Raw genomic sequence first — 15647 nt, 5'->3', positions numbered from 1 at the left:
ACACAGTGTCCTCAATGTGTCACAAGCATAAGATCAGTAATCATAATAGTCAACAGATCAAGGACAAGTGCAATTCAAGTGGGAAAAGGGGAAGAAGGGAAAGAAGAAAACTCCCCTGATCATGGTGGCAGTTGCCAATTTTGGACTGTTAGGGAGATATTCTCCACCATTGGAGTCAGCAAGGAAGTGTTGAGGAGGAATTGCTTCAGTCTCCAGATTTGATCAAGCGGGGAGATGTCCTCTACAGCTAGATCTAAGAAGCAGTGATTGTTGATGAGTGGATTCAGCTGATGCCCATTGATATTCAAGCCTTTGTGTACACTAGCACTCTTGTCTTCCACCGTGGGTGTTTTTTGATCAAACTCATCTGTACCTCCTGCAACATGGTTAGTGCAATGTGGTTCCACAAAAATAACATGCAGAGGTATAACACCCAATCTCAGTGTAACAAGCTGACCCTCAGAACATGAATCAAGTTCAGAAATAGAAACAATATCAATCACAGGTTCATATTCATGTTCAGTGCATGGAGAACAAAGATTCAGATGCGATAACACAAAATGGTTCTCATCATGCAAAGAGGGGGAATGAAAATCATGCTCATCAACAATATAATCATCAACNTACCCATCATCATCATAATCATCAACAACAGAATCTATCTCAGGTATGTTTACCTCCACTTCCCTAGATGTGGCTAAAGTGGTGGAGGGTGAAAGTGGTCTACCTATCTCAAAAGTGGCGCTCATATCTGCCTGTTCCTCAACATTTTCATCAGATTCACAGTTAGTATCACCAATTATAAAGTTGGAAGCTGGTTGCATCACATAATTGATTTCAACATAAATAGAACAAGAACCAGCTTCACAACTACATTTAAAATTTTCAGAAAACTGTGAAAGATCAAAATTTAATCCTAAGTCTGAAACATCTTCAGTTTCCACATTTTCAATGTCAAAATCAACACTAACATGTGAATTCTCAGCAGAATCAAGAATATGTGAATGCATAAACAGCTCATGCAAAGCAAGTGGGACTTCAAGTTTAGAGAAAACCTGTGTTGATTCATGATTCATCTCACCAACAATAGCAGAATGAGCAATTGCATCCTCAGGTGCAAGAGGAGAGGCATAGGAGGGTGGGGATGTAGATGGCGCAGTAGTAAGCTCGTGGCTCTGCTCCCTATCTCCTATGTGAATGACACTGACATCATCAAGAATCTGAAGAGTCTGAAATGGTGATCCCTCTGAAACTTGAGACTGTTCCTCAATGAGCTGAGTGACCATCTGCCCCACCTGATTGCTCAAACTCTGAAAGGAAGCTATAAATTCCTGTTGAAACTCCTGATATTGCATATTCTGAGCAGTCATCTGTCTCAACAACTCCTTCAATGTAGGCTCAGAAGTAGTGTGAGGATGAGGAGTTGCTTGGACAGGCTCATGAGACTGCAGCTGCTGTGGCTCCTGGACAGGTGGAGGCATACAAGTACTCTGGAATGGTGGTTCTTGATATTGGCGCTGTGGAGTACCATGCCATCCCATGTTAGGATCATTCCACCCAGGATTGTTTTTGTAACCATACTGCAAATGGGAGAATTCGTCTAGAAACTGATGCTCAAGATCTTCCCAACTAGTGACGGATCTTGGAGTAAGATAATAACACCAATCCTCTGCTGCTCCTTGTAATGAGTAATAAAATGCCCTAATGAAAATGTCATGATTCGGGACATCTGGAGGTTTCATTGAAGAGAAAATGGTGTAGAATTCCTCCAAATGTCTATGTGGGCATTCACCTGCAAAACCATGAAACTTAGGCAGCCAATGTATCAGTCCAGTGTTGAAAACACAACGAATATCCTCCTCATCAAGTGGAAACGGCTCCCTAGGAGCACTCTCATAAGATGGAGGAGGAACCGTTCTGTTCTCAACATAGAAATCAGCAGAGTATATATGAGAACCATACTCAGAGTCAGATGCAGAAGGAGAATCATAATCATAGACACAGGCAGAAGAAGCAGTATTCACGAAATCAAGATAGGTGGACATGTAGAAAGAAAGAAGGGGGAAAGTGGAAGAATGGAAATGCTAAAAATTACGAAACAAACAAAACACACAACAATTAAACATGCGACACGCATACACACAAGAACTCACACAAAAAACAGAACATCACACTCACAAAACAAGACAAAACACAACACACACTAACACAACAAAAGACCTAAGACCGAACCGTTGGTCCCCGGCAACGGCGCCAAAATTTGATGGGTGTCGCGGCCCATACAAATTTAATTGCATATTAGAAATGCAGTATGGCTAGGGAATGACCCCTAGGTCGTCTCCCAAAGACCAATTTTGCGGTTCGAGAATCGAGTCTAACACGAAGGGGGGGGATTTGGAAAGGTTTTGCAAAAATTAAAGAACTCAATAAAGACACAGATGCAAACAACTAATTTAAGCTAGCATGGTAATTAAAATAACACTATTAAAGACCTTAGACAACATTCAAACATCAAACATTGCTACAAACAAATTAACAAACACAGTTAAAAATAATTAAATTCAACACTAGTTCAAACACATTAAACTCAACCTATTAACTCGATTAATTAAAAACCAAGGAAACCAACAAGCCTAACTTAATCCTAGCAATTAACTTGACTAAATGACAATTAACAATTAATTTTAAAAGTCCAATTGGCCAAAAAGAACCTCATGGTCGTGCACCACACTCCACCAAGTCCACTTCAATTTTTACACTTCAAGAAACCATCCAATTTGTTGTCTTTTTGTCCTCATGTGCACCATTTCTCAAAAGGAGTTAAAATATACTTAAAACAATCCATTTGAAACCATGCCCTCACTCCTTTCATGCAGCAAATTTGGATTCCAATACCAAGGCACAAATTTACGTGAGCAAGAAAGAAGTGGCTACCAAAAACTGCTTCCAAACCAAAGGGTAAATGAATGTAACCATGGGTGCTTCTACCAATGTGCCAAGTAAGCTAAATCAAATGTAAACAAACTCCAAAAACCTCCAAACACCATTAAGTTTCTGCAGCAACAATTCAAGAGCCATGCTCAAAGTGGAAACCTTCCTAGAATGACAAGAAACATCTTTTTTGGTTTACCCAAAAATGGTAAAACATTAACGGCACCATCTCTCCTCCTTTCCATCTCCAATTTCGGTTTTTCTTCTCAACCAACACACCTCCAACTCTTTCTTCTTCCTCACACCAAAAACACTCACCTAAAAGACCCCATTTCAAAGTTCAACTTCATTCAAGAACATAAACCCACACTACTACTACTTCAACTCAACCCAATCTTCCATTTCTTCAAGCTCTTGTGCAAAAACGAAAATAACAATTCAACCTTCAAGTCCAACACTGTCCAGCCACCAAAACACCATCAAACTCTGGTTCCAAACTGTTTTCTAACATCCAAACCGAAATATAGAAGAAAAGAGCCAAACCCACAACACCCACACAACACCTTAAGCTCTCTTCAACCCAAAACTCACATAGAACTCCATTTTCATCAACCAACCAACCAAAATGCAAGGGAAAACNTGAATAACAGCAGCAAATGAGTAGGAAAACGAAAATATAACTTCATTCAAACCCAACATCCACCATGGAAATCCAAAGACAAGCTCCAAAGCTCAAGCTCCAAGCATCAAAAACAAGCAAATGGAAGTGGAAATGAATTGTTTTTCACCACCAACAAGCTAAGATAACCAAGAGTGAGTTAAGAAANAAAGAAAATNTGCATCTTGTTCATNGAAATGGCTCAAAACCNAAATCACCAAGACAAGCTCCTTCAAGGCATGTTCATACAAGAAACCCTAAGAGAGAAAAGCTCTAAAACCAAAAGTATGAAGTGTTTGTAATGAGAGCCTCTAGAGTGTGTCTCGGCAATCTCCCCTCTAAAGACCATCCAAGACTCTAAAATTGGTGGGGACCACCTTCTAATGAAACCCTAGCTAAAAGCCACATGTCCTACACATGGGTTTTTTACAAAATTGCCCCTAAAAGGGTCCAAAACACCTANTTCTAATTAAGGACTTCTAGAAAACGAAATTACAACTTTAATTAGAATCTAAATGACTAAATGTTGAGCCTTGAATAATTATGCCACCATCCCTAATGCTCCAATTGATGTTTCCCAAAATTTCCCTGCAACCAAAATACACTTAATTAGCTCAAAAAACCCAAATTAGCACAATTACAAATTTTTGACCAAATTAAGCAGAATTCGAAAAATAGGGAAATAACAGACAATTAAACACAATTCCCTGGTTTATTTAAGTGCAATAAACTAAATATAGTTCAAGAAATAACCACTCATTAGTCATAAAAGGTGGTTTTTGCACTAGTGGATTGAAATTGTATGCTGAATTTTATCTTATCATGTATAATTGTTTTTCAATTAGCTTACTCTTGTTTTTGTTCTTGTTTGTCTTTGTTGTTTTCTCTTTTTCGATGATCATCTATGGTGTGAGCTTAAGGAAATAGTTTTTTCAGTTGTTCCAGCGAGAAGTGAGGGTAAAGCAAATAATTCTATATGTGAAAATCTTGACTTTTGTGGGTCTGTTTTTGTATAGTAATTCTATTATTATATATGTAACGTATTATTTTAATAATTTTATACTATTGAAATAGAATGATATATATATATATATATATATATATCACGGAAAATACATAATATAATACAACTGAAATCAACAAAAATTTAAACTAAAAAAGTTATGAAAGTCATCCAACCACAATTTAAAAAGTCTCTACCAAAGAAACGGTTATTTTTATAAGAAATTAAAAATAACAATTTAAAATTTTAGAATAGAAAAAAAAAATGTCAGAGTCAAAACTCAAATATATTAATTAGATATTAAATTATTTAAACTATTATTATTTTTAGCTCTTTTAAGAATATTTTTTTTTTTCAATTTCAAATTCTAGCAAAATAACAGTAATAAAAATAGAAGCCACTAAACAAAGTTTGGAAATCTGATGGGCCACCATGACAAGTGCTCCACTATTCAAACACACCCATAAGGTCAAAAGAGTGATGCACTTATTCCAACACTGACGGACGGCGTCCCAACAAGGATAACGTGGGAACTGCTCACGCAATTTCCGCCATTCTGGCTCCAATTTCGCCATTAAACTTTCTTAAATACGGAACTTCCTCCATTTCCTAACCTAGAAAAGTCCCTAAAATTCATAAATTTAAATAGTTTTAGATATTAAAATATACTAAAAATACATTAAACAGATTTTTAGAATAAAAATACCTAAAATATAACACAAACAATTCTTCAAAATAAAAAGTTCATCTGTATAGAAAAAAAATTCATCTGTATAGAAAAAAAGAATTTTTTGCAGTTTTAAAATATACACCAAAATTAAAATAATAAAACTTTGAAGAAGTTCATGAAAAAATAATGAATTCTCAACCAACCAATGTAATTAATTATTAACCATCATTAATCACAAACCTTTTCTATATAGTTTGACTTTGACATGTAAAATTCACACCAATCATACAAATTCAGCATCTTCATCTTTTATTTTATTTATAAAAAATTGAACTAACTCTGAACTGTTCTTCTTTGGAACATTCAAAGCAGATCCGACATTTGGGCAAACTCCTTGGAAAAGGAAGCTCAACACATTCAATATCTTGGACAAACACAAACACAAAATTCCACACAAGTGGTGTAGATCTAAAATCAAATTAGCACTGCCTTTCTTTTGCATGCATGTTAATTGAAGAAATAAATATTTTAATCGGTGAAAAGATCGATTGAAAAAGATGAGCAAGAAGCACGTGGTGAAATTGGACGAAGAACAGATCGCAGAGTTGCGAGAGATATTCCGTACCTTCGATCGGAACAACGACGGGAGTCTCACGCAGTTGGAGCTGAGTTCGCTTCTCCGATCGTTAGGTCTGAAGCCAAGTGCAGACCAATTGGAGGTGTTTATCCAGAGAGCGGACACGAACAACAACGGCCTCGTGGAGTTCTCCGAGTTCGTAGCGCTGGTGGCGCCGGAGCTGCTTCCGGCGAAATCGCCCTACACGGAGGAGCAGCTGCGGCAGCTGTTCCGAATGTTCGACCGGGATGGGAACGGCTTCATCACGGCGGCGGAGCTGGCTCACTCCATGGCGAAGCTGGGCCACGCTCTCACGGCGGAGGAGCTGACCGGGATGATCAGAGAGGCTGACACCGACGGCGATGGGATGATCAGCTTTCAGGAGTTCTCTCACGCTATTACTTCTGCCGCTTTTGATAATTCCTGGCCTTGACAATTTTCTCTCTAGGTAACATTTTATTTTTTCTAGAAAAAAAAGAAAAAGAAAGTGTATTTGTGTTATTCTGTTTTTCCATGAAAAATATATGAAATTTTGGGCCTTTTCCTTTTCACCTTTTATACCGGTCTTTGCTCTTTGAATTATAAGCAAATTTTGATTCTAACTTGTGACATGTTATTTCTACACTTGCTAATCGTTATTTTCCACACGTTCTTATTTATTAATCGAAATTGATTCAAAATTATAGACATCTACACAATTTTCTTAACCATGTCATGTTTAACCATCTCTCAACTCCACCCATACTCGTTAGAAAACAACGCATCATCTTCAATAGTTAGTAACTAAACTATGTTTTTTTGGTACACTAGATTTGAACTTTTATAAAAATTTACACCTTATTTAACTACCGTAAAAGAAGTGTGATAGAAAAAAGGCGTTTCAATCAGTTATAGTCTTTGGAAATGAAAAAGGAAAAAAACAGTTTAGTTTTTTCGAAATTCCTGTCATCTTATAACTTTAAATTATTTGTGTCTGTAATTTACTTCATAGGTAATAGTTAATTGAATTTTATATTATTGTTATTTTTTAGTTGTACGAGTATATTTGTTCATTCTTTCCTCATCTCAGTCTATGCCTACTATACAACGTAGGAAACAAGTTATCATCTTTATTTTCTTTCTAAGTGTGTATTAAATATTGATGCATTTTGTGTACATAAATCATTGTTGTATTGATTAAGAGTAATGATATACATATACCTTGATTTTGTCTAGACTTATTACACATTTGTTTCTTTCTATCTCTACCTTCTTATTATATTACAAAACTTATAAATTTATTACTTTTGTTCTCTCTTATAAGTATATATCATGCATGAATATTTTTGTATAGACAAAAGTACCAAACTTTCCTAAGTTTTTAAGACAGTGCAAGCTACGTCAAATTTACTTGCTTTTCTTGTAGATTAGAAGGTCAAACTATCAGTAAAGTTTGCAAAACAAAATCCTGGAAAACTCTTTTAAAAAGTAAATGTTAGAAAGGTTTAATTTGAATACGTCAAGTTGATAGTTGGATCCCTTACATTTTGAAAAATAATGTTTTCATCATTAATCATATTTAAAAGTATATGAGTTAATTGAGACTTGGATTCATTGAATTTTCAAAAAATAATATTTGGATCATTAACCGAGGTTTAACAAAGAAAAATGTAATTTCCTTACAAGTAACAAAGCTTCTTCTCAATTTTTTTACTTATGTGTGCAACACATTGGTTTTCCTAGGGGATCTATTTCTTTTGTTTATCTTGATGTACCAATTTTCAAAGGTGCTCCAAAGGCCAAACATTTCCAATGATAAGGTAAAAATGCAATTGCAAAATTGAAAAGGTAGATTGTTAAGCACGATGGGGGCATATTAACTTGGTTAATATATTCTGGTTGAAGATCCTATGATGTATTCTCTTAGGGTGTATTAATGGTCCATACGGCTCTTAAAGCAAATTAAAAGGCAGATTCATAATTTCATTGGGACTAGTATGTACAGAGAGCGTTTCACCATGTACGTCCAAGGATTTCATCTTGTATCTCTAATTTCCATAATTGTCCCCATGATTAATGAGGTTGGTGAGAAGTAAATTATTTTACCAAATCAAGTGGATGACCGAATTCATTTAATAAGCGTGGAAGTTTACATACTTTCCTCTCATTCACCCCCTTTCATTTCTGCTATCTCCATGCATCCCTTTTCTGATAGAGGACCATCCAAGATCAACATAGATCCTTTAACAAGAGCCATGTCTAAGAGAATCCAAGAGGAAGAGGGAGTACTCACTACTTTACTTTTATGGAGTATTACTTACTAAACACTTCTTTCTCTTTACTAAATAAACTTTACATTATTTTGTAGACCTTTAATAAAGAGGAGACACCATGTACATATAGCTAAGGAAGGCTGCCAAGAAGGACAACCAAGGAATCACAAAAGGAAGCCAAATGGCGCCCCAACACCCTTCTCTAGGGCACCCCAGCGCCAGATTGCGCCCTAGCGCCCCTCTCCAGGGTGCCCCAGCACCAAACATTGCAGAATCTTCTTCTTCACTTGGATTGCTGACCTGACATGTTGTACCTTGCGTCCCAAGTCTCTCCAACTGCATACTTCCTCAACAAGCTTCTTTTACACTTAGAGTAGCTTGCTTAGCACGTTTTTTAGTCACTCCTTCATCTATAAAAGGAGGACTCTTCTCTTTGTAAAACTTTAACTTTAACACTTAATGAAATGCTGTTGAGATTTCTCCATAATCATTTTACAGAGTTCAAACACTTGTGCCTCTTCTGCATCCTCTCCTCTAGCTTCCTTCCCTCTTGGAAGGCTTTCGGAGCTTGAGAATCCTTGCTTCTTCCACACACCTTCATTGAAGCCTTCATCAAACACCTTTCGTGCTTCATGTTGCACCTGCATTCTGCTGCCATCTCTGGACTTGGAGGCTGATCGTGATTGAATTGCAAGGAAGCTTCCATTATTTGGCATCAAGAGCCAGTAGTTCCAGTCACGCATCAAGAGCTAAGTGATAACTTCACTTGATTCCTTTGTTTTTTTTTTTTTCCGTCATGTGTTGTTCTTCATATATGTCACTGTTGAATTGCTTTTGTATTTTGATTCTTTCTGTTTGAGTGAATTTTGTTTCATTCACTAATCCTTAGGTGTTTTCCTTCATTTTAATCGGTGCATTCTCTTAAATTTTCGTTTAATTCAGCCTCATTTTCATTCCGTATTGTCTCGGTCATGTGCATTTATGTTGCATTATTTTCCTGTTCATTTCGTAATTCCATTCCAGTTTTCAATTTTTTTTTTCGTTTTTATTGTGTTATGTGCGTTGCTAGCTATCTGTTAATCATGAAAAGCACTAATATCGTGTCTAGCTTGGATAATTTGAGCTGATAGCTTTGCACTCTTCATTTTCATTCCAAAATATGCATCGTATTTCTTGTTCTCGGGTTTATCAAGCGTTTGTTGTTTCAATCCACATTTATGCTGTTTTAAGCTTTGTTCAAGATTGTGTGATGATTTTGGAAGTATCAAGAATGAGTACTACTCATATGAATCACAAATGACCAAATTGAGTGTTTGAATTCTGCATAATTTGCAAAATTCTGCTGCAACACATCATTTCAGATTTTATTTGGTATGATCTCACTCTTTCCAGTTTTTCGGTTTCTGTACCTATGAACAACATTGCTTCATGTGTTTGATCAGTTATCAAGTGGTGATAACCTTTGTTAAGTGCCTAATTTGAATTTGATTGGTTCAATTGTGAAAATGTCATTCTGCATTGTTCATAGTGTTACGGTTTGTGTATTCCAACAGTTTGCAGCGTGCTGATGCTTTCCTTGCAGTGTCTTAAATCCATTTAATTCTCCTAGTTGATATTATGCAACTAGATCTAGTACCTAGGACCTTTCTCATACATTGATTGATCCCACCAGTGTTGATTCTGTTGTTTTCTCCATTTTGCATCACCTTTTCACACATGTTTATGCGCAATTATTCAATTGACATGGTGATGTTGAGAAGCTTTATGTTTCTGTCTATTTGAACCATTTGGGCACCCGTAGTTGACCATTTAGCACTTGTGCACATTGCTGGTTGGGTCATTTTTCACTCCATATGCAGCAATCAGATTTCAGTTCCCTTTTTTCTTGAATTTCTCAACTAAACCAATCATTTTGAGATCCTGACAGTATTGTTGCTGTTTTATTGATTGTGGAGTCATATTTGGTGCATTGAAAGTTGTCTTTACTGTTTATATGGTCCTTAGATATCCTTTGTGCACAAAAGCAGTTTTAGTTGCCACTTAACACCTATTTTCGGCCTGCAACAGTATTTTATGTGTTGGTTGTTTTTCTTTGTTATTTCATTAAGTGTACATGCTCCATTTGATAATACAAATTTGTGGGAGGTATCAATTCCACATTTGATTCACTACTCCAGTTTTTGACCAATGTCGTTCAAGCTTTTCCAGCCACAGTCACGTGCAGAGTCCATTTGGTCTTGCTGTTTTCATATATCAGATTTTATTCTTATAAAATTGGATTGGCAAAAGCTGGGATTTACCTTGTAAATCATTTCCTAAGATCAATCAAGTATAAAGTACACAGAAAAAAGCAATTAAATCCCTGCAATCCAGTTTTGGAAATCATCACTCAGCAAAATACAAAATTTGTTGTTCTTTGGAGCATTTTATCAAATAGTTTGGCATTTCTATCAAACAGTTGCAATGCACTTGAGTTTGATCTTTGTTTTAATTTTTTTCTTGCTTTATTAATTTGTTCAAGATCATTTCCTAAGTTCCTTTTGTGTTCCTTCCTTTATTCCAGCCTTTATATCACTTGCAATCATCATTTTTGGCTTCCAAACTATGTTAGCAATCTGGTTTTTGGGCTAACTGTTTCTGGTACAGCGGATATTCCCATTTTCACGAGTTTTTGGTGCTTGGCAGTGCTACTGTGATTGATTGCTGAGGTGCTCAAGGTCCAGAAACCTTTCTCCATGAGAGTAGCATCTTAGGAAGTGGAGAGTTTGTAGAATTGTCACAAAAGTTGCTCTTGAAGTTGTAGCCTTGTTTCGCAATTCAGCTGCATTTCTTCACCATTTGCACCAGAATTTTCAAACTGTTTGGAGCTGTTCTACATCCATCTTTAGTGAATTATCATTGTATACCACTTGTAACTCATTTTAGCAATTCCACAGCCTTGTATCACGGAACCTTTGAAGTTTAATTCCCTTTACATTTTTCAAATTTAAAGTACCTTGGGAAAATGCTTTTCAAGCAATTCCAAGTGTACCAAGCAACATTGTAATAGTTAGTTCCCACTTCTTAGAGTGAAAGTGTGTCAAGGGGCTCCAAGTGTCACTTGCACTTTCACATAGGGTCGTTTATCATTGTCTTCCATTTCCATTCATTTACTTTACTTTGCTTGATTGACTTTCATATAGTAAACCTTTGTTTGGTTTCTAGGAGCATATCATCTTTGCATTCTAAAAAGGTTTTGAAAGACTTCTATCTAGAAACTTGGGGAAGAAGCGTCAGGAGACACTCTGGCTAAGGGAGGACAAGGTTTCTAAGCTTGTCCATTGTGACTCACCTCTTCTTCTTGGGAGCTATTCAGTTTCTTCACCTTTAGAATCTCTATAGAAGTCATTCACCAAAAACAAACAAATTCTCTTTTCAAAAGTTTTGATTCATACTTGTGTAAGGCTTTCAAATATTTGTGAAAACATTTTCTCTACTTCACAAGCATGAGTCACTCTAGTGTTCAAGGTAATGTCACTCAAGATCAGGAGAACATAGAGTTAAGAGAAGAACTCAATAGAACCAAGCCTGAATTGAATGAGCTAAGGCAAATGGTCGCCACTCTTACTCTCAATCAAAGCGAGCACACCCAAGGAGCTCACTCTCATAAGCAAAATCATGATCAAGATGATCATTCCCACCATAGTGATCACCATACTTACTGATGAGTCTTTATTTCTTGAACTATATTTAGTTTATTGCACTTAAATAAACCAGGGAATTGTGTTTAATTGTCTTTTATTTCACCCGTTTTCCGAATTCTACTTAATTTGGTCGAAAATTCGTAATTGTGCTAATTTGGATTTTTTGAGCTGATTAAGTGCATTTCTGGTTGCAGGGAAGTTGTGGAAACATCATCTGGAGCATTAGGATATGGCGTGACACATTCAAAGGCTCAACATTTAGTCATTTAGATTCTAATTAAAGTTGTAATTTCGTTTTCTAGAAGTCTTGAATTAGAATTAGGTGTTTTGGACCCTTTTAGGGGCAATTTTGTAAAAAACCCATGTGTAGGACATGTGGCTTTTAGCTAGGGTTTCATTAGAAGGTGGTCCCCACCAATTTTAGAGTCTTGTATGGTCTTTAGAGGGGAGAATGCCGAGACACACTCTTGGGCTCCCATAGCCACACTTCATACTTCATGTTTTCAAACTTTTCTCTCCTAGGGTTTCATGGATGAACATGCCTTAAGGGAGCTTGCTTAGTATTTCGGTTTTGGACCATTTGAATGAAGAAAGTTGCAGATTTCCTTTGTCTCTTAACTTACTCTTGATTTTCTTAGCTCATTGATGGTGAAAAACCATTCATTTCTACTTCCATTTGCTTGTTCTTGATGCTTGGAGTTTGAGTTTTGGAGCTTGTTCTTGCATTTCCATGGTGGATGTTGGTTTTGAGTAACTTTGTATTTCGTTTTCCTCTTCATTTGCTGCTTTTCTTCTCGTTTTTCCTTGCATTTCATTTGGTTGGATGATAAAAATGGAGTTCTATGTGAGTTTTAGGTTGAAGAGAGCTTAAGTTGATGTGTGGTGTTGTGGTTTGGACCCTTTCTTCTTGGTTTTCATTTTTGATGTTTGAAACAAGGAATGGACCAGATTTTTGTGTTGTTATGGTGGCTGGATAGAGCTGGAATTGATAGCTTGGTTATCATTTTCGTTTTTGCAAAGAAACTTGAAGAAATGGTAGTGTTGAAGAGGGGTTGATGAGTAGAAGTTTGGGTTTATGGTTCTTGTGTTCATTTGCAACTTTAGCTTTGGTTTCTTGAAGTCATTCTCTGTATTGAAGAGTGGAAGAAAGGTTTTGGATGCATAATTCTTGAAGAAAAACCGTTTGGTGTTTGTAGGAGAGAAGAAATTGCTTCATTTAATTTTTACCACTTTTGGACCAACATAAAAGATGCTTGTTTTGACTCAAAGAATGTTTCCACTTTGAGTTTTTGTCTCTTACATAGAATTCTATCGTGAATCACCTTGAGATGGGAATGTTTTGTGTTTGATTTTCATTTTACTTGCCTACATGGCTGATGAGTCCTTATTTCTTGAACCATATTTAGTTTAGTGCACTTAAATAAACCAGGGGGTTGTGTTTAATTGTCTATTATTTCCCGTTTTCCGAATTCTTCTTAATTTGGTCAGAAATTCGTATTTTCGCTAATTTGGATATTTTGAGCTGATTAAGCGTATTTTTGGTTACAGGGAAATTTTGGAAACATCATTTGGAGCATTAGGGAAGGTGACATGATCATTCAAGACTCAACATTTAGTCATTTCCATTTTAATTAAGTTGTAATTTCGTTTTTAGAAACTTTAATTAGGATTAAGTGCATTTGGGCCCTTTTTGTGGCAAATTTTGTAGAAGCCCAATGTGTGGGACACTTGGCACCAAAACCCTAGGGTTTTAGGAGGTGGTCCCCACCTATTTTGAAGTTGGACGACATTTTCAAGTGCTATTGCCGAGACACACTCCTAAGCACACTTCATACTACACTTTCATTTTGCTTTGCCCTGTATGAACTCTCTCTTGGGAGCTTTGATGTGCCCTTTTCGGTTTTGAGCTATGGAATGAACAAGATTTCGTTTTTCTTCTTCTCTTGCTTGCAAACATGCTTGTTCTTGCTTAATGGAATGGAGATCTATCATTTCTCTTTTTGCATTTTCTATTTGAATGTTGAAAGCTTGAGCTTGGAGGTGGTTCTTTGCATTTTCATGGTGTTTCCTTTGGTTGAATGAAGACTCATTTTGTATTTCGTTTTTCTCTTCCTTGGCTGCACTAATTTCGTATTCCCTTTTGGTTTTCTTGGTTGGAGGACGAAAATGGAGTTCTTGTTGAGTTTAGTAATGAAAAAGACTTGAGTTGATGCATGGTTGTTGNGAGCTTGAACCCTTTTCTTCTTGTGCTTTTGTTTTGATGGTTGGAAGTAATATATGAAATGGAACATTGTGTTTCTTATGGAGAGCTGGACGGTGCTGCAAGGTGCAGTAGAAATTCCATTTTGATTTTCATAAAAGTTTAAAGAAAAGTGAGTGTTAGGTTGGTTAGTAGAAGTTGAAATTTGGGGTTGTTTTTCTTGTAACCTTTTTTATGGAAGCTCTCTTGGAACTCAGTCACGAACAGCCTCCAAATCCAGAGAATTGGCAGCAGAATGATGAAGAAGATGAAGTTTGAAATGAAAGGTAGGTGTTTATGAAAATGTGTGAAGGTGTTTGGATGGATGTTCGGTAGAATTCTAACTCAGTAGGCTTTCCAAAGGGGAAAGGAGCTAGAGGAGGTGCAAGATAACAAGGCACAAGTTTGAACTTGAGAGGATAGCTGAGAATTCAACAGCATTTCATTACTCCAAATCAAGTTGAATTTACAAAGAATGAAGCTCTCTATTTATAGAAGAAAGGAGAGCTTCCAAGCGTCTGGTGCAAGCTACTCTAATGTGCACATGCTGTAAAACAAGTGGAGGAAGCTTGGGAAGCAAGCTACAAGAGCTGACTCAGCAGAAAAAGATGAAGATGAGGAAACTGCTGTTGCTGACGCTGGACGGCAGGAAGAGGGCGCTGGGCGCCATCAGTGTTCTTTTCCATTCTATGTTCCTTTGCTACTCCTTGCTTGATTACTCATCCAAGTGTTGCCAAGCTTTATTAATGACCTACAAAACATAGTAGAATGTATTTTAGTTAGAGAGAAACATGCTAAGACTTTAGAAAGAAAAGATTAAGTTATCAATGAACTTCCCTTTTATAGTCTTAGTGTAGTCGATACTTCTTTGGATGGGAAGTCCCTTTAGGTGTTGCCATCACTTTTGCAATTGAAACTTTGGGTTCTTTGGAGTTGTTCTCGGTTTTGGAAGGTGAAAGGAAGTTATTTGCATGTTTGTGTTGGTGTGAAAACCGAAAATAGGTTGAGAAGGGAGAGAGAAAGGGTTAATTTAATTTTTACCTCATTTGGCCATGCACATGAAGAGCTCATTTACCATGGAAGGAATATTGCCATTTTGGTCTTTGCCCTTTGCTAGCTTGACCGAACATTGCATGAGGAAGAAAGTGTTTTGTGTTTGTTTTATTCACATTTGACTTTGCACATGTGGCACCTTGGTAGAAGCAAAATCCATTTTGTTGGTCTTTTGGGTATTGAATACGTTACCTTGCTTTGGTTGTAGAAGAATTTGTTGTTGACTTCATGGAGAGAGTAGGAGCACGGTTTTCATGGTAGAATAGTGTGGAAGGCAAGGTTTGTCTTGGAGAATGAAGCACATGACAAAAAGACAACATAAAGAATAGTTTATTGAAGGAAGGAAGTGAAATGGGAGTTGGTATGTTGCAACTCACGGTCATGAAGGTTTTTGGCCATTCTAGAAATTGAATTTCTTTATTTGGTGCATGGATGGTCACGTGATATTGCTAGTAGGAAGTCATGTTGTTTATTTCTTTTATTTTCAATTAATTTGCATAGTAGGTTGAGTTGTTTTTCATCACTTTAATTTAGTTTTGCAT

General features: G+C 36.6%; 1 protein-coding gene across 1 annotated transcript; it reads left to right on the top strand.

The window, feature by feature from the left end:
- Positions 1-5574: 5574 nt before the first annotated feature.
- Positions 5575-8766, top strand: LOC106755511 (probable calcium-binding protein CML18). The gene is made up of 2 exons (XM_014637680.2): positions 5575-6326; positions 8226-8766. The coding sequence occupies exon 1, from the start codon at positions 5820-5822 to the stop codon at positions 6309-6311; it is 492 nt and encodes a 163-aa protein (XP_014493166.1). The 5' UTR covers positions 5575-5819; the 3' UTR covers positions 6312-6326; positions 8226-8766.
- The last annotated feature ends 6881 nt before the right edge of the window (positions 8767-15647 follow it).

This window comes from Vigna radiata, unplaced genomic scaffold (genome assembly GCF_000741045.1).
Source record: "Vigna radiata var. radiata cultivar VC1973A unplaced genomic scaffold, Vradiata_ver6 scaffold_329, whole genome shotgun sequence".
Lineage (NCBI taxonomy): Eukaryota > Viridiplantae > Streptophyta > Magnoliopsida > Fabales > Fabaceae > Vigna > Vigna radiata.
Note: the sequence above shows the minus strand (reverse complement) of the source record. Positions and strands in the feature narration are given on the sequence as shown.

Coding starts and splice junctions, on each gene's coding strand:
- LOC106755511 (XM_014637680.2), top strand. CDS start 5,820: ATGAGCAAGAAGCACGTGGTGAAATTGGACGAAGAACAGATCGCAGAG.